Here is a 15,070-nt window from a genome sequence, read left to right on the forward strand (position 1 = left end):
GAACACGAACACGCACGCACCACTGACTATTGTTGATGATGGAGAGGTTATAGCTTAGCCTTTATGTATTGAGAATGAGAGGCACTCTTGCCGATTTTGTAAGAGACTCGTCACCAATTGCAAGATATTTAAAAGTTATTTGGGGCCATGATGATATCCTTTTCTTCCCACAACTAGACTAAGGATTTATATTGTCTGTTATTGTTTACAACCACAATTATTCACGTGTGGCAAGATCGCGGTTCACTACTTTTTAGTAGGCTATAGTGTAGGCTTAGAAGCCTTTTCAGAAGTTAATTTAATGTTCTCCATTTAACGGTTTCCTTTATCGTCATCTTCCGCTAATGCACACAACTGTTTTCGCCAGGGTTTAAGGTCTTATTTTAGTTGTTTCTCATAAGCTCACAACCCTCCTTGCCCATCGCTAACCCCGGTAGACTGCCAGGTCTCTGGTAAGTCCATCCCCTGCCCCGGTAGACTGCCAGGTTACTGGCTAGGCTACTGTCCAACTAAATCATCACGTCTCACACTTAAATAAAAAGTCTATTTATACTAGTAACAGGGTTCCCGCAGTCATGAAATTCCTGGAAATATTTTGAAATTAGAAAAATATTTTTCCAGTACTGGAAAAGTTTTGGAATTGATCAAGGGTCCTGGAAGGTCCTGGAAAAAATGGCTATGCGTTGTCTTTGGTTATTGATTTTGTTAATACCTCTGAAATGACAAATTAAACATGGGCCAAATTGTCAGATATTAGAGGCAAACATTGTGAAAATAGCCGATCTACATGCTCACAATGCCTCGCAAAGTGTTATACAAAATGCCTCAACAAGGGTGGGGGGTCCCCAGTTAAAACATGATTATTTTGGGGGTCATGGCCTGAAAAGGTTGAGAACCACTGGCATACACTACCTGTCTTTGCACATAGGAGTAAGCGACCTGTTATTGAGCTGAATTATTGTTATATAGTCCTGGAAATAAGGTTAAATATTCTGGAAAAGTTTTGGAAATTAATTGGTAAGAATGTGTGGGAACCCTGTATATTACATACTGATGTCATATGTTGCTAGAGTCTATAATTGGGATCCTTTGTGTGTGTGTATATACATATAGATTCCCACGGTAATGAGTATGACCTGAGCCACCTGACCCGGGATGCGGAGGACAGTCCCTGGATTGCCATCGATACGTCACCCCAGGCCAAGACACGCAGCTTCTACATCAATGTCTGTAAACCTCTGCCCAGCATCAGCGGCTGTCCTGGTAAAAAAACATTCTGTTTAGTTTCATGTCCCCTGGCTTCTTCTAACCACTGCATGCTTAACTTAACTACATGACTTCTGCCTGAATCATTAAAGGTGATACACCATGCATTTAAAAAGTATTTATGTCATATTGTTTATGTCCCAAAAACGTTTTTCAAAAGGTTTGAGGCTAAATTACCACTCCTGAATAGAGAGCCTCTCTCATTTTTTAATGGCTCTCAGAGCATTTTCAGCTGCAGTACCACCTTTGGCCTGAACTGCGCCACCGCCCCAACATTTTTTTGAAAAAAAAAAAAAAAAAAAAAAATCTTTTGAAAAAAAAAAAAATCTTTTGAAAAAGAAAAAAACATTTTTGAACAATTTTTTATTTTTTTTCTTCAAAAACGGCCGTCGCTGACGGCAGCGACGGCAGCAATTCAGGACAGCCTGCTCTGAGAACCCGTGGAAAGCTTTTAACCCCAGCCTTCCCAAAAACAGAGAAAGACACAATGGTCAGAAATGGGACTTTGTGAGGATAGAAAGTGCTAGTGGGACCCCAAAAAAAGGTTTTAAAATAGGAAAAGTGAAAATTCATGGTGTATCACCTTTAATGTCACTGATTAATTTACATATAAATGTAAATGAATTATCTCTGTCTGTCTGTCTCTCTCTGTCTCCCTCCAGTGGGTCCTCTGGGAGCTTGTTCTAAGGTTGGCAGTACCAGTGTGAACCTGGGCTACGTCCAGTCCAGTCCGCAGATGGCTGAGGATGGCTCTATCAGCATCGTCTATCAGAATGGAGATCGCTGCGGCTCTGCTTCACACTACTCAACACGCATCATCTTCCAGTGTGACGACAACCCTGTGAGTACGAGAGAGCACTCTGTCAATGGCCTAGAAGACAACCTCACATTACACTCTGATTACTTGAGTTAATTTCACATCTTTACACTCCAGTGTTTTGTTGTGTTCATTGTTCCTTGCATTGTCTTGTTGTCCCCCCCTTAGACCAGTGGTTCTCAACCTTCTGAGGCCGCAAACCCCCAAAATAATCATATTTGAACCGGGGACCCCCCCCCATCCTTATGAGCACTAAGAGTTGAGGCATTCGATTTTGTAGGCCTATAACACGGTTCTGTTGTGAAAATAGCAGATCTACATGCTCAGAACGCCTCGCAACACAAGGTGTTGTGAGCATGTAGATCGGCTATTTTCACAATTTCTGCCTCTAATATTTGACAATTTGGCCAATGTTTCCTTTGTCCTTTTAGAGGTATTTAGATTGTCCCTTTAGAAATGTGCAGATACCCTCTATACACTTAAACTTTATGCTGGTTTGTTTACTGTTGAGTGAGAAAACAATGTTGAACATTAGGTTAATCATCCGGGGACCCCCCAAAATAATTTGGGGACCCCCCTGGGTGTCCTGACCCACAGGTTGAGAACCACTGCCGTAGACTAGTCAAGCCCCACCCACTCCACTCCGCCAGACACTGGAAAATGTTCATGACATAAGGAATTATGACATGCTGTTTTTACCAATCGTAAAAGTATTTGTCCTGGTCCTTAAAACGTGTATTAATGTTTATTTTTTTATGTCGATCAATGGGAATCTGATCTAATGTCTGTGTGTCTGTTTAGGGCTCTCCAATGTTTGACCGCCAGGTGGGCTGTGAATACGTCTTCATGTGGAGGACCTCTGAGGCCTGCCCGATCAGGAAGACCCAAGGTACAGTATGACTGTTTCTGTGTGTGTTTTAACAAGTTTGCATGGATAATGCACGGATAATGCACCACACGTGTGCACGCCATTCACAGCTTCCAAACAAAAAGATCCGCTTGGAAATCCGTTCAGGCATTTAAATGTAAACAAACATGGCTGCCATGAGAGTTGCCATGGGCAGGGGCGCCTGGTGGCCTAGTGGACCAGGTGCATACCATATAGGCATTGCCATTTCGGCATCAATGCCTGTCGGCGTCGCCGGTTTGATTCCCGATCCGGTCGACCTTTGCCGCGTGTCACTCCCTGTCTCTCCCCCACTTCCTGTCAGTCTACTGTCCTATCCAATAAAGGCAAAAAGCCCAAAAACAAAAAAAAAAGAGAGTTGCCTTGGGCTGTTCTGGGAGTCAAACATGCATTTCGCGATCGTGATCATGCAGAAACCGGGAGTAGGGAGAGTAGGGAGAGCAAATACTTTTAAAAAATAAAATAAAAAGGCCAATTCGGGAAACTCGGGTTTGGCACCAATGTGTTAAATGGTAAATGGTGCATTTATATAGCGCTTTTAATCCAAAGCGCTTTACATAGATTGTGCATTACATTCACCCATTCACACACACATTCATACACCGGTGGCGGAGGAAGCCATGCAAGGCACCAACCTACTCACCGGAGGCAATTAGGGGTTCAGAGTCTTGCCCAAGGACCCTTCGACATTAACTCAGGGGGAGCCCGGATTCGAACTGGGAACCCTTCGGGATTTATACCCTTCGTGCTCTAATACCAGTTTCTCTACCCCTGAGCTATGCCGCCCCATTAAAGAGAGGTCAATGATAGCTTAGTGACTGCAGACCTGGAGTTGGTTGGAAAAGGCTTTCTACAGACTGCCATGGTAATTAGAGCATTATAACTGCCATTATGGAATCTCTGTGACAATGTGAACCTGAGCAAATATGGCATTTCAGGATCCAATTCCATGATTATATTCTTAGCAACACCAGTTGGCAGTGTCAGTGTGATCCATTACAATAAACCTACATTGTTTGATGAATTGAGAATGGTGTGAATGAAATTGTAACTCTCTTAAACCTTTGATAAAAGCTAATAGAAATATGTTAAACTTTGCATAATGTATTTAACAGCCCCTTCAAAGTCAGTGGCAACTAGTTAACGGCTGCCATCTAGTGGCGACATGAGAACATATGCATTCCAGCAACTTGCCTAAAGGGGCATGAGACCCTTAAAAACTGCAGCAGATTAAAAACATGGTAGGCTAGTAAGCAACTCAGATAAAGCTATTCATAATGCGTGTGTTCTATTATAGTGTTGAGTTGAAAGGACACAGCCCTTCTGTCCCACCCCAGTTCTGTGTTATTAATGACATAACACAGAACTGGGGAAAATAGGGAAAATGTCTTAATCTACAAGCACACAGCATGTTACATCACAAACCTGTAGATCTACTACCTTCATGTTTTAAAAAATAATCGCCGGGCTGAAAGTGGTATAAGTTGTTCTTTTTTCCCCTGTCCCCGCCTCTCCAGGTGATGACTGTCGTGTGAAGGACCCCCGCAGTGGCTTTGAGTTCAACCTGAGCTCCCTGAAGGACCGGGACTACCCCATCCCGGTGGGGAAGTACAAGTACCACCTGTCTGTGTGCGGCGGCCTCAAGCGGGGCGTGTGCACCAACAAGGACACGGGGAGCGATCTGGTCTCCTCCTGTCAGGTGGAGGGAAACACTCACAGGATAGCAGGTTATGGACCTTCACTAATACATACTGTACAATATGCCAGGGGTTCCCAAACTCTTTTGGCTCGGGGCACCCCTATAGATATGTTTTTCATCCAAGGCACCGCTACATTATTATATTCACAATTTTCACTCCCAGCACCTTATATTTATAGCATATTTTAGTGATTATGTTGCGAGGAAAACAACATAATAGCCATTTTGGTTGGAACCGACTGAGAATAACTTTCTACTTCAAGTTTAAAATGATACTAAATATATTTATAAGTGTCCAAATAAATTAAAAATATTATCAAAATCTCTCGCGGCATCCCTGGACTGCCGTCGCGGCACCCCAGGGTGCCCCGTCACCCACTTTGAAAACCCCTGCAATATGCAATACAGTATATCATCACTGTTGGGAAGAAACCTCGTATCTCCAAGTTTCAAATTTGTATGTTTTTTTGTAAAGTAAAGCCCTGGTTCACCATACAAGGCCGTCGCACAAAACTAGTGAAAACAGCCGATCTACAAGCACACAACGCCTCGCGGTGCGAGGCGTTGTGTGCTTGTAGATCGGCTGTTTTCACTACTTTTTTAAATGCTAAATACAAAACGAACACTTTTGGACATACCAAGGTTTCCACCCGACAACGACGATATAACACAAATCGCCATGTTGTGAAGAAAACAAATAGTAGGGCTTCATCCATTGACCTAAATTTATTTTAAAATATATCCTTTTATGAGACACGGACGCCACAGTCAGGATCCCTTTTATGCCCATATATGGAGTTCCCTGATGTCATCAATATTAAGCCCATATCTAACAGGACTTCATATGGGAATGCCCATATATGGAGGCCACATCGAGCCACATACACCACACTAACGGCTGGTTCTACAGACAGGGATCTCCATGTATGGGCATAAAAGGGTATGATGTCAGATGTCATAGACATCATAGGACTTTCACTTAACGAATAACTGAGTAAGCATGTTTGGGCTCTCACAGCATATCTCCATATACAGTACATGGATCTTCATTCTCCATATATGGGTACCAGGGGTCTCCTTATATCCCTACAAGGCCCAGCGTTGCTTTTTGGCAACATTTCTTAAATCATTTAAAAAAAAAAAAATTGTATAATTAATATATACAATATATATATTGTAATTAAAAATACTATTGTTTAGTATTACAATGCCATTGGCCACGATATTTGCATATAAATACCCCCCACAGGGGCTGACATTCACACCTCCCAGAGAAGTTGAAACTCCAGCGTCTGGACGAACAACATCTCACTTTTTAACTGAAGCTATTCCTCACTAAAACATAAGTAAAATGCCTGTAATATATTTTTTCGTGATCATTAGAATGTCTAGAACATGTACATATGTTATTATTGTGAAAAATATCCCCAAAATGCAAATTAGAGCATGGTTTATGATTTATGATTTATGGCTATAAAACCTTACAAAAACATTATACATTTTTTAACATTACATTTTCCTGTGATTACGACTCCTACAACAGCAATCTGATTTTTTTTAAATTTTTTTGGCCAGTAGAAATTAATTCGGGTCTTGCAGGGATATGGGTAACTGGTCCGATATACATCACTGGCCAGATGGCCAAGAATTGGCGCAACCTCTCCCTTTAGGGCGAGGTCGCCCTGAGGCGTCTTACTAGTTATTATATTGTGGGATCACGAAAGTATTGCAACTTTGCTTTATTTTCCTGTTCATTGTGTACAGGCATGGCGTCCCAGACTCTGACCTCCATGGGAGACCAGCTCATTCTGAACTACACCAGTGGAGAGACCTGCCACAAGATCTACCAGAGATCTACTGAGATCCACTTCACCTGCCACCCTGATATGCACCCAGTGAGACACACGCACGCACGCAACGCGCGCGCACACACACACACACACACACACACACACACACACACACACACACACACACACACACACACACACACACACACACACACACACACACACACACACACACACACACACACACACTTTTCAACCTATGTTCATATAATTGGTCCTTTTTTTTCCTCAGAGGAGGGCTGTGGGCAGGTCAGAAACCCATCGTCTTGTGACATCATCGATTGCCAATCCAGCTTATAGAAACTGCAGGCTTTCTATTCCTGAAAAGTTGCAATTTTAAAGTGGAAGCCATTGTTCTCGCGATAATAAAAATCTAAATATTAAAAAAAAAAAATATTGATTACATTTTTTGGGGGGAAAATGATGATGTCACAAGACGATGGATTCTGAACTTCCCACAGCTCTCCTAGGAGACTTGGACTGAGTAGAAAAAGATTGTGATATTTTATCATGAACATTAGTGAGGACCTATTATATGAAGACAGGTTGAAAACTACTCATTTAAGTATATACAGTATATTTTTGATATTTTTTTAATGTCATCAGTGTTTCTCTTGACAATTGGTGTGAGCTGCGTATGTTGCCTATTGCAGGGCTTTCCAGAGTTCATCAAGGAGACTCCAGACTGTACGTATCTGTTCAACTGGCGCACTGCCCTGGCCTGCGTGGCCGTCAAGACCACCAGCTGCTCCTACAAGTAAACCACCCAGCGCAGACACAAACATGACAAAATGCAACTTTGATAAATGTAGTCAATAGTATATTAACCCATTTTAGACCGGGTACACATTATTGTGTATTATAATTTTTGCTTTAACTATTAAAAAATAGCAGATTTACAAGCTCACAGCGTGCCGCGCTGCAAGCTTGTAGATCTGCTATTTTTGAAAAATCGTGAACATTTGAATTTTTGACCCGATTCTATAAGTGTCTTCTAATAAATCCTTCTACGTTTTTTTTTTAAACACACTTTTATACGTCAGTGGTTCTCAAACTCTTTCATGTGAAGGACCCCCACAATTATATATATTTGGCCACAGACCCCCATCTCAAAATATTTAGTTCCAGGGACCCCCCAGAGAAGCAAAATCTGAGTTACAAATGTTCGCTTAAAAGATACATATATTCAAATATTTGCACAAATTTCCATGACTTTTCAAAAATTGCAGATCTACAAGCTCGCAGCGCGGCACTCGGTGCCGCGCTGTGAGCTTGTATGTCTGCTATTTTTCAATAGCTAAAGCATTCAATAATAACTGTGTGTGTGTGTGTGTGTGTGTGTGTGTGTGTGTGTGTGTGTGTGTGTGTGTGTGTGTGTGTGTGTGTGTGTGTGTGTGTGTGTGTGTGTGTGTGTGTGTGTGTGTGTGTGTGTGTGTGTGTGTGTGTGTGTTCACCCATCCTCAGCGATGGCCAGGGCCGTTCCTACGATCTGTCATCCCTGGCCATAGACAGCAGGAACTGGGTTGTGGAGCCCTCTACTGGTGACACGCAGCAACGCTTCTACATCAACGTGTGCAGGTCCTTGGTACCTCAGGGAGGTAGGTTTACCTAGCAACACACGTTCTGATCCACAGAAAGGAGCTGGTGCCCCAAAGCCTTTTTATTTTTTCTAGAATTAGTTGTCTCCACCACCAAATGGCCCTGTTCTAGCGCCACCATGAGGCCGATGTTTGCAAAACACATTTCTGTACACTACTCCTACAGATTTCGTCCAAAGATCCTACAAATCGGTAGGCAGTATCTCTACAGTCATGTGATCATCATGGATACGTCCGATTTTCCATATTCCATCCTGATTGGCTACAATTGGCTTCCAAAGTTTGCAGGATTGCTCCGTTTTGAACAAAATGCCTCAAATCATGAACACAGCGTGCAATCTTGGTAAAATTGGGCGTGCACGTTCCCACTAGGTAGAGGAAGAAATGCCACTTCAAATTTTTCAAATCAGCCTCATGGTGGCGCTATAACAGGGCAATTTGTGTGGCCTGGTGGAGACCTGTGCTCGGAAGAGCACTGCTTCTAGTTTTATATATTATTTAGTCTTCTAAAACTTTGATGACTGTTGTTACATGCTGAATAGGCTTTTTTTGTTACCGCCGCGCTCTGACTTGACTGGTGCGGTGTCCTCTTAGAACATGAGACAAAGGAGAAGTCGCCAGCATACAATGAAATCCTTTTCACTTGGTTTATTTACCTCTCTGGACAGAGAACAACGTACGTGTTTCCACCTGGTCGGTCTTCCTCAGCGCTGACAACGCGCTACAACACTGAGGAAGGCCGACCAGGTTGAAACGTGTACGTTGTTGTTGTTGGTGCCAGCCTGCTCGCTCCGTTCCCCCGATTTGTTTTGTCTCTCTCCTCATCGCAGTCTGGAAATGATTCAGTTGACTCGTATTTCTGAACGTCACTTGTGACCTAGGCAACGTCGTTCCTGATTGGATGTTGTTCCAACGAATCAGAGTAGGGTTAGGCTAGCTACGTCATCAGCCAGCCAATACACACTGGTGTATTTGTCCCGCCCTGCACCACAGACCAATCGGAAGTCACGGTTGTGTTCCAGACGCGTTCTATGTCCCTCCTCCCCTTGCCACGGTGACAACTGATGAAGTGTTTAAAAAAACGCGCACCCTACCTCAATACAAGGCCGCTGGCCATGACAAAATCGCCCCCAAATTCCTCATAGACTCAGCTGCCACCATTGCCCCAATCATTACCCACATTATTAATCTATCTATCAAGCAGGGTTATGTCCTCCAGGACTTCAAATTAGCTAAGGTAACCCCCCTGCACAAAAAAGGCAGTAAACTTGACCCTGGTAACTACAGACCAATCTCAATCCTTAGTTCCATCTCTAAGGTAATGGAAAAAATTGTCTATGAACAGGTGGCGAAATATCTTGAAGAGAATAAACTGATCTACGAGTTCCAGTCTGGCTTCAGAGAGTCCCATTCCACAGATACAGCCTCAGATACAGCCTCATCTATTTGAATGATTACATCAAACGTGAAATTCACGATGGCAAATATTGCGGCATGGTCATGCTGGACCTCCAGAAAGCATTTGACACCGTCGATCATTCTATTCTAATTGAAAAACTCAAAGCTATTGGTCTTGACAGCACAGCAGTGAGATGGATGCACTCTTACTTGGTGGGGAGGGAACAGATGGTGGAAGTCAACGGAGATAGGAGGCTTTCCAGACTGTGATGCGGAGAGACAAATCAAATCACGGAACAGAGCGAACAGGCTGACACCCAGGCTAAAACCATGTGAAAAGGATTTCCTTGTCTGCTGGCGACTTCTTCTTTGTCTCATGTTATTATTGAGCCGTGCACCGTAAAGACTTTATTTAAGTTGGAGTGTTGCGGGCTTTCTGCTTTGTTGCAGTCTCTTTCTCCTCTTAGAACATCAAAACTGTATAGGGAACGGATCGCACACAGTGGCAAGAGTTGCTTTTTCTTTTTTCTTTATTGCATTTTGAGAATACAGACGTTTCGGCTCTCCAACCTTCTAGCTATTCCCTATCCACCTCTTTCCGCTGGAGTTTACTGGAGATTATTTGGACCACACTTCCGGTTTAACAGCAGACATACAAGCTCACGTCGCGTCGCAGATGCAGCCCGTTGTGAGCTTGTAAATCACACTCGGCTGCGGCGCCGGAAGCTCGGTACAACGGCGTTGGAAAGCCGTGGATACAGTTTTATTGTTACATGTTGGACACAAAGTAATTTCATTTCATCAGAGTGATATATATATATTTTTTAATTAAATCCATCTTCCTGTGTGTGACAGGTTCCTGGGCGTGTCCGTCAGGCTCCGCCTCCTGTCTAAAGCACAACGAGGACTACGTGAGTCTGGGGGAGGCAGAGAGCGCCCCCCTCTGGGACCGAGGGGTGCTGCAGCTCAAATACACCAATGGAGAGCTGTGTGCAGACAAGATCAGGAAGAAGAGTACGGTCATCCGCTTCCAGTGTGACAAAGATAAAGTGGTGAGGACCCCCCCCCCCCCCCTTGCTTTTTTAATTTAAATTCTAGTTATCATTATTTTGTTTACAACTAACTACACAATAATAACCTTGATACACACACAAATACACAAACTAAACCAGGGGTTCCCAAACTCTTTTCTCTCAGGGCACCCCATAAATATTTTTTTAATCCGAGGCACCCCTACATTATAATTTTCACTCCCAGCACCTTATATTCATAGCATATCGTCGTTGTCGGGTGGAAACCTTGTATGTCCAAAACCGTTCGTTTTGTATTTTTTCATCTCTAAAAGGTACTAAACTAGTGAAAACAGCAGATCTACAAGCACACAACGCCTCACATCGCAAGGCGTTGTGTGCTTGTAGATCTGCTGTTTTCACTAGTTTTGTGCGACAGTCTTGTATGATGAAGCAGGGCAAAAGACGTACACATTTGAAACATTTTTTTCAAGTGTCCAAATAAATTCCAAATATTATCAAATGATCTCGCGGCACCCCTGGACTGCACTAAACAACTTCATTCTATGTCGCTGTGTGTGTGTGTGTGTGTGTGTGTGTGTGTGTGTGCGTGTGCGTGTGCGTGTGCGTGCGCGTGCGCGTGCGCGTGCGCGTGCGTGTGTGTGTGTGTGTGTGTGCGTGTGCATGTGTTTGTCATCAGGACTCTCGTCCCACCCTGATCTCCTCAGTGGAGGAGTGTGTTTACACCTTCCTGTGGTCCACTGCTGCTGCCTGCCCTCTGAACATCAGCCAACATGAAAACTGTAGAGTTATCAACCCTGCTACAGGTACACACACACACACACACACACACACACACACACACACACACACACACACACACACACACACACACACTAACCCTCTGAACATCAGCCAACATGAGAACTGTAGAGTTATTAACCCTGCTACAGGTACACACACACACACACACACACACACACACACACACACACACACACACACACACACACACACACACACACACACACACACACACACACACCCTCTGAACATCAGCCAACATGAGAACTGTAGGGTTATTAACCCTGCTACAGGTACACACACACACACACACACACACACACTAACCCTCTGAACATCAGCCAACATGAGAACTGTAGAGTTATTAACCCTGCTACAGGTACACACACACACACACACACACACACACACACACACACTAACCCTCTGAACATCAGCCAACATGAGAACTGTAGAGTTATCAACCCTGCTACAGGTACACACACACACACACACACACACACACACACACACACACACACACACACTAACCCTCTGAACATCAGCCAACATGAGAACTGTAGGGTTATTAACCCTGCTACAGGTACACACACACACACACACACACACACACACACACACACACACACACACACACACACACACACACACACACACACTAACCCTCTGAACATCAGCCAACATGAGAACTGTAGAGTTATCAACCCTGCTACAGGTACACACACACACACACACACACACACACACACACACACACACACACACTAACCCTCTGAACATCAGCCAACATGAGAACTGTAGGGTTATTAACCCTGCTACAGGTACACACACACACACACACACACACACACACACACACACACACACACACACACACACACACACACACACACACACACTAACCCTCTGAACATCAGCCAACATGAGAACTGTAGGGTTATTAACCCTGCTACAGGTACACACACACACACACACACACACACACACACACACACACACACACACACACACACACACACACACACACACACACTAACCCTCTGAACATCAGCCAACATGAGAACTGTAGGGTTATTAACCCTGCTACAGGTCAGTCATACACGCATTCATAAACCGATGGCCATGCAAGGCACCAACCTGCTCCTCGGGAGAAATTCAGGGATCAGAGAATTGCTCAAGGACACTTCAGAACACTTGTGGGTCTCCATCATCATTAACTCATTGGTTGTATACAACCGAGGAAACCGAAGATTTTTCTATGTCTTTCACTGCTGGCTTCTACCTGTTAACGCGGGCGCTAATCCAGTTCCCATCGTGCGCGATCGGACACTGCTATGCAGCGTGTGTTCGCGTATTCCATCAGCTTCTCAAATCCATTGAAATTTTGAAAATTGATCAATCCGTTCTCCATCTGTAAGCCGTGGTGTTTACACAGAAAGATAACGGGCCGGAATAGAGGACGGACCATCCGCTTCCGGTTTGCGGCCTCAATGTTAATCGGCCCGCTCCATAATGTGTCCGTGTAGAGACTGATCCCGGAGCATTAGTTCTGACCTATTTTAGTACGGCTTCGATAAATTCATATTTTTTAATCTTCCGGTTCCTCGGGCATGGCAGAGAAGCCCTACAAAGGGGTATTTTTTTGGCAGCATTTGTGTTAAGCCTTATTTTACACTTAGTCACACAATGTTGTCATATATAGATAGTTTTCCCTTTTTCGCTATTTTCCCATATCCCCCTTTTTTCCCTCCTATAATTACATGCCCAAAACACCAGTCGATTATTAATCAACAATTTGATGAAAATAATAATGATACAAATTTAAAAACTGATGAAATGGATTGTCAGCTTGTACTGTATGTGTGGTGTAGGTTATCTGTTTGACCTGAACTCCCTGTATGTGTGTGGTGTAGGTTATCTGTTTGACCTGAACTCCCTGTATGTGTGTGGTGTAGGTTATCTGTTTGACCTGAACTCCCTGTATGTGTGTGTGGTAGGTTATCTGTTTGACCTGAACTCCCTGTATGTGTGTTGGTAGGTTATCTGTTTGACCTGAACTCCCTGTATGTGTGTGTGGTAGGTTATCTGTTTGACCTGAACTCCCTGTATGTGTGTTGGTAGGTTATCTGTTTGACCTGAACTCCCTGTATGTGTGTGTTGGTAGGTTATCTGTTTGACCTGAACTCCCTGTATGTGTGTGGTGTAGGTTATCTGTTTGACCTGAACTCCCTGTATGTGTGTGTGGTAGGTTATCTGTTTGACCTGAACCCCCTGTATGTGTGTGTTGGTAGGTTATCTGTTTGACCTGAACTCCCTGTATGTGTGTGGTGTAGGTTATCTGTTTGACCTGAACTCCCTGTATGTGTGTGTGGTAGGTTATCTGTTTGACCTGAACCCCCTGTATGTGTGTGTGGTAGGTTATCTGTTTGACCTGAACCCCCTGTATGTGTGTGTGGTAGGTTATCTGTTTGACCTGAACTCCCTGTATGTGTGTGTGGTAGGTTATCTGTTTGACCTGAACTCCCTGTATGTGTGTGTGGTAGGTTATCTGTTTGACCTGAACCCCCTGGCTGTGGACGGAGGCTACACCGTCTACGACCACAGCGACCGCAGCAACATGTTCAGGCTCAACATCTGTGGAGAGGTGGCCAACGCTGGATGCAGCCCTGGGACTGGTATGTTCTTCAGGGGTGTTGCATCAAATTCTGGGCCCTGGGTACAAGGATTCACTGCGGGCCCCCCATGAATGTATTTCATTAGACTGGGAACGCATTATTTACTACGCATTATTTTGTGCTTTAACTATTGAAAAATAGCAGATATACAAGCTCACAGCCGTGCTGCGAGCTTGTAGATCTGCTATTTTTTTTTAAAGTTTTTTGAAAAAACGTCTGGTTCTCAAACCTTTTCATGTGAAGGACCACCAAAATGACATGTATTTGGCCGCGGACCCCCATCTCAAAACATGTTGTTCCAGGGACCCCCCAGAAGCAAAATCTGAGTTACAAATGTTCGCTTAATAAATACATATATTCAAAGATTTACACACATTTTCATGCCTTTTCAAAAATAGCTGATATACAAGTTCACAGCGCGGCACCGAGTGCCACGCTGTGAACTTGTATATCTGCTATTTTTCAAAAGTTAAAGTATAAAAGAATTAAGGCCCCCTCCACCTTGGGCCCTGGTAACCCAGTCCCAGAGCTGTTCTGGTAGTCAAACATGCATTTCACGATCGCGATCATGCCGAAACCGGCCAACTCGGGAAACTCGTGTTTGGCACAGGGACAGATCGGGCCAAAACCTCGGAAACTCGTGTTTGGCACCAAGCAGGTTATCACAAGGTTATCACAAGGTTATCACAAGGTTATCACAAACAGGAAAGTAAAACCGCAAACGTCCACAAAAGTATTCTGGAACAAGCAGATTTCCTGTCATTTCAACAAAACCACTCTCAGTGGTGATTGTTTCACATCAAAATGACAGCCCATTCTCACCCCTTCTGCTTCAACCCCCCCGACGCGTTCCCAACTCGCTTTCAGCTTCACCCGTGCGACGCTTTGAGACGCTTACAGCGTCTTCCGTCAGACGGGAACGGAGAGTCTTAGTGCGCATGCGCCGACATGTGTTTACTGGAATATTTACCAGTCACGGGGAATCGAACCCGGGTCTCAGTTTTAGCAGTCATCATGCTCTACCGACTGAGCTAGAGCTAAGGAGA

At 44.0% G+C, this 15,070-nt stretch overlaps 1 protein-coding gene across 1 annotated transcript in view; it reads left to right on the forward strand.

The window, feature by feature from the left end:
* igf2r (insulin-like growth factor 2 receptor) overlaps positions 1-15,070 on the forward strand; it is a 95,206-nt gene that overhangs the window by 50,818 nt on the left and 29,318 nt on the right. The window contains exons 24-33 of the mRNA XM_080745274.1: positions 1,114-1,263; positions 1,929-2,107; positions 2,885-2,972; positions 4,508-4,717; positions 6,454-6,584; positions 7,193-7,296; positions 8,004-8,137; positions 10,391-10,587; positions 11,246-11,372; positions 13,893-14,024. Of these exons, the coding sequence (XP_080601400.1) occupies positions 1,114-1,263; positions 1,929-2,107; positions 2,885-2,972; positions 4,508-4,717; positions 6,454-6,584; positions 7,193-7,296; positions 8,004-8,137; positions 10,391-10,587; positions 11,246-11,372; positions 13,893-14,024 (1,452 nt within the window). The remainder of the gene's footprint in view (positions 1-1,113; positions 1,264-1,928; positions 2,108-2,884; positions 2,973-4,507; positions 4,718-6,453; positions 6,585-7,192; positions 7,297-8,003; positions 8,138-10,390; positions 10,588-11,245; positions 11,373-13,892; positions 14,025-15,070) is intronic.

The sequence above is a fragment of the Nannobrachium achirus genome (genome assembly GCF_963921795.1).
Source record: "Nannobrachium achirus genome assembly, chromosome: 16".
NCBI lineage: Eukaryota > Metazoa > Chordata > Actinopteri > Myctophiformes > Myctophidae > Nannobrachium > Nannobrachium achirus.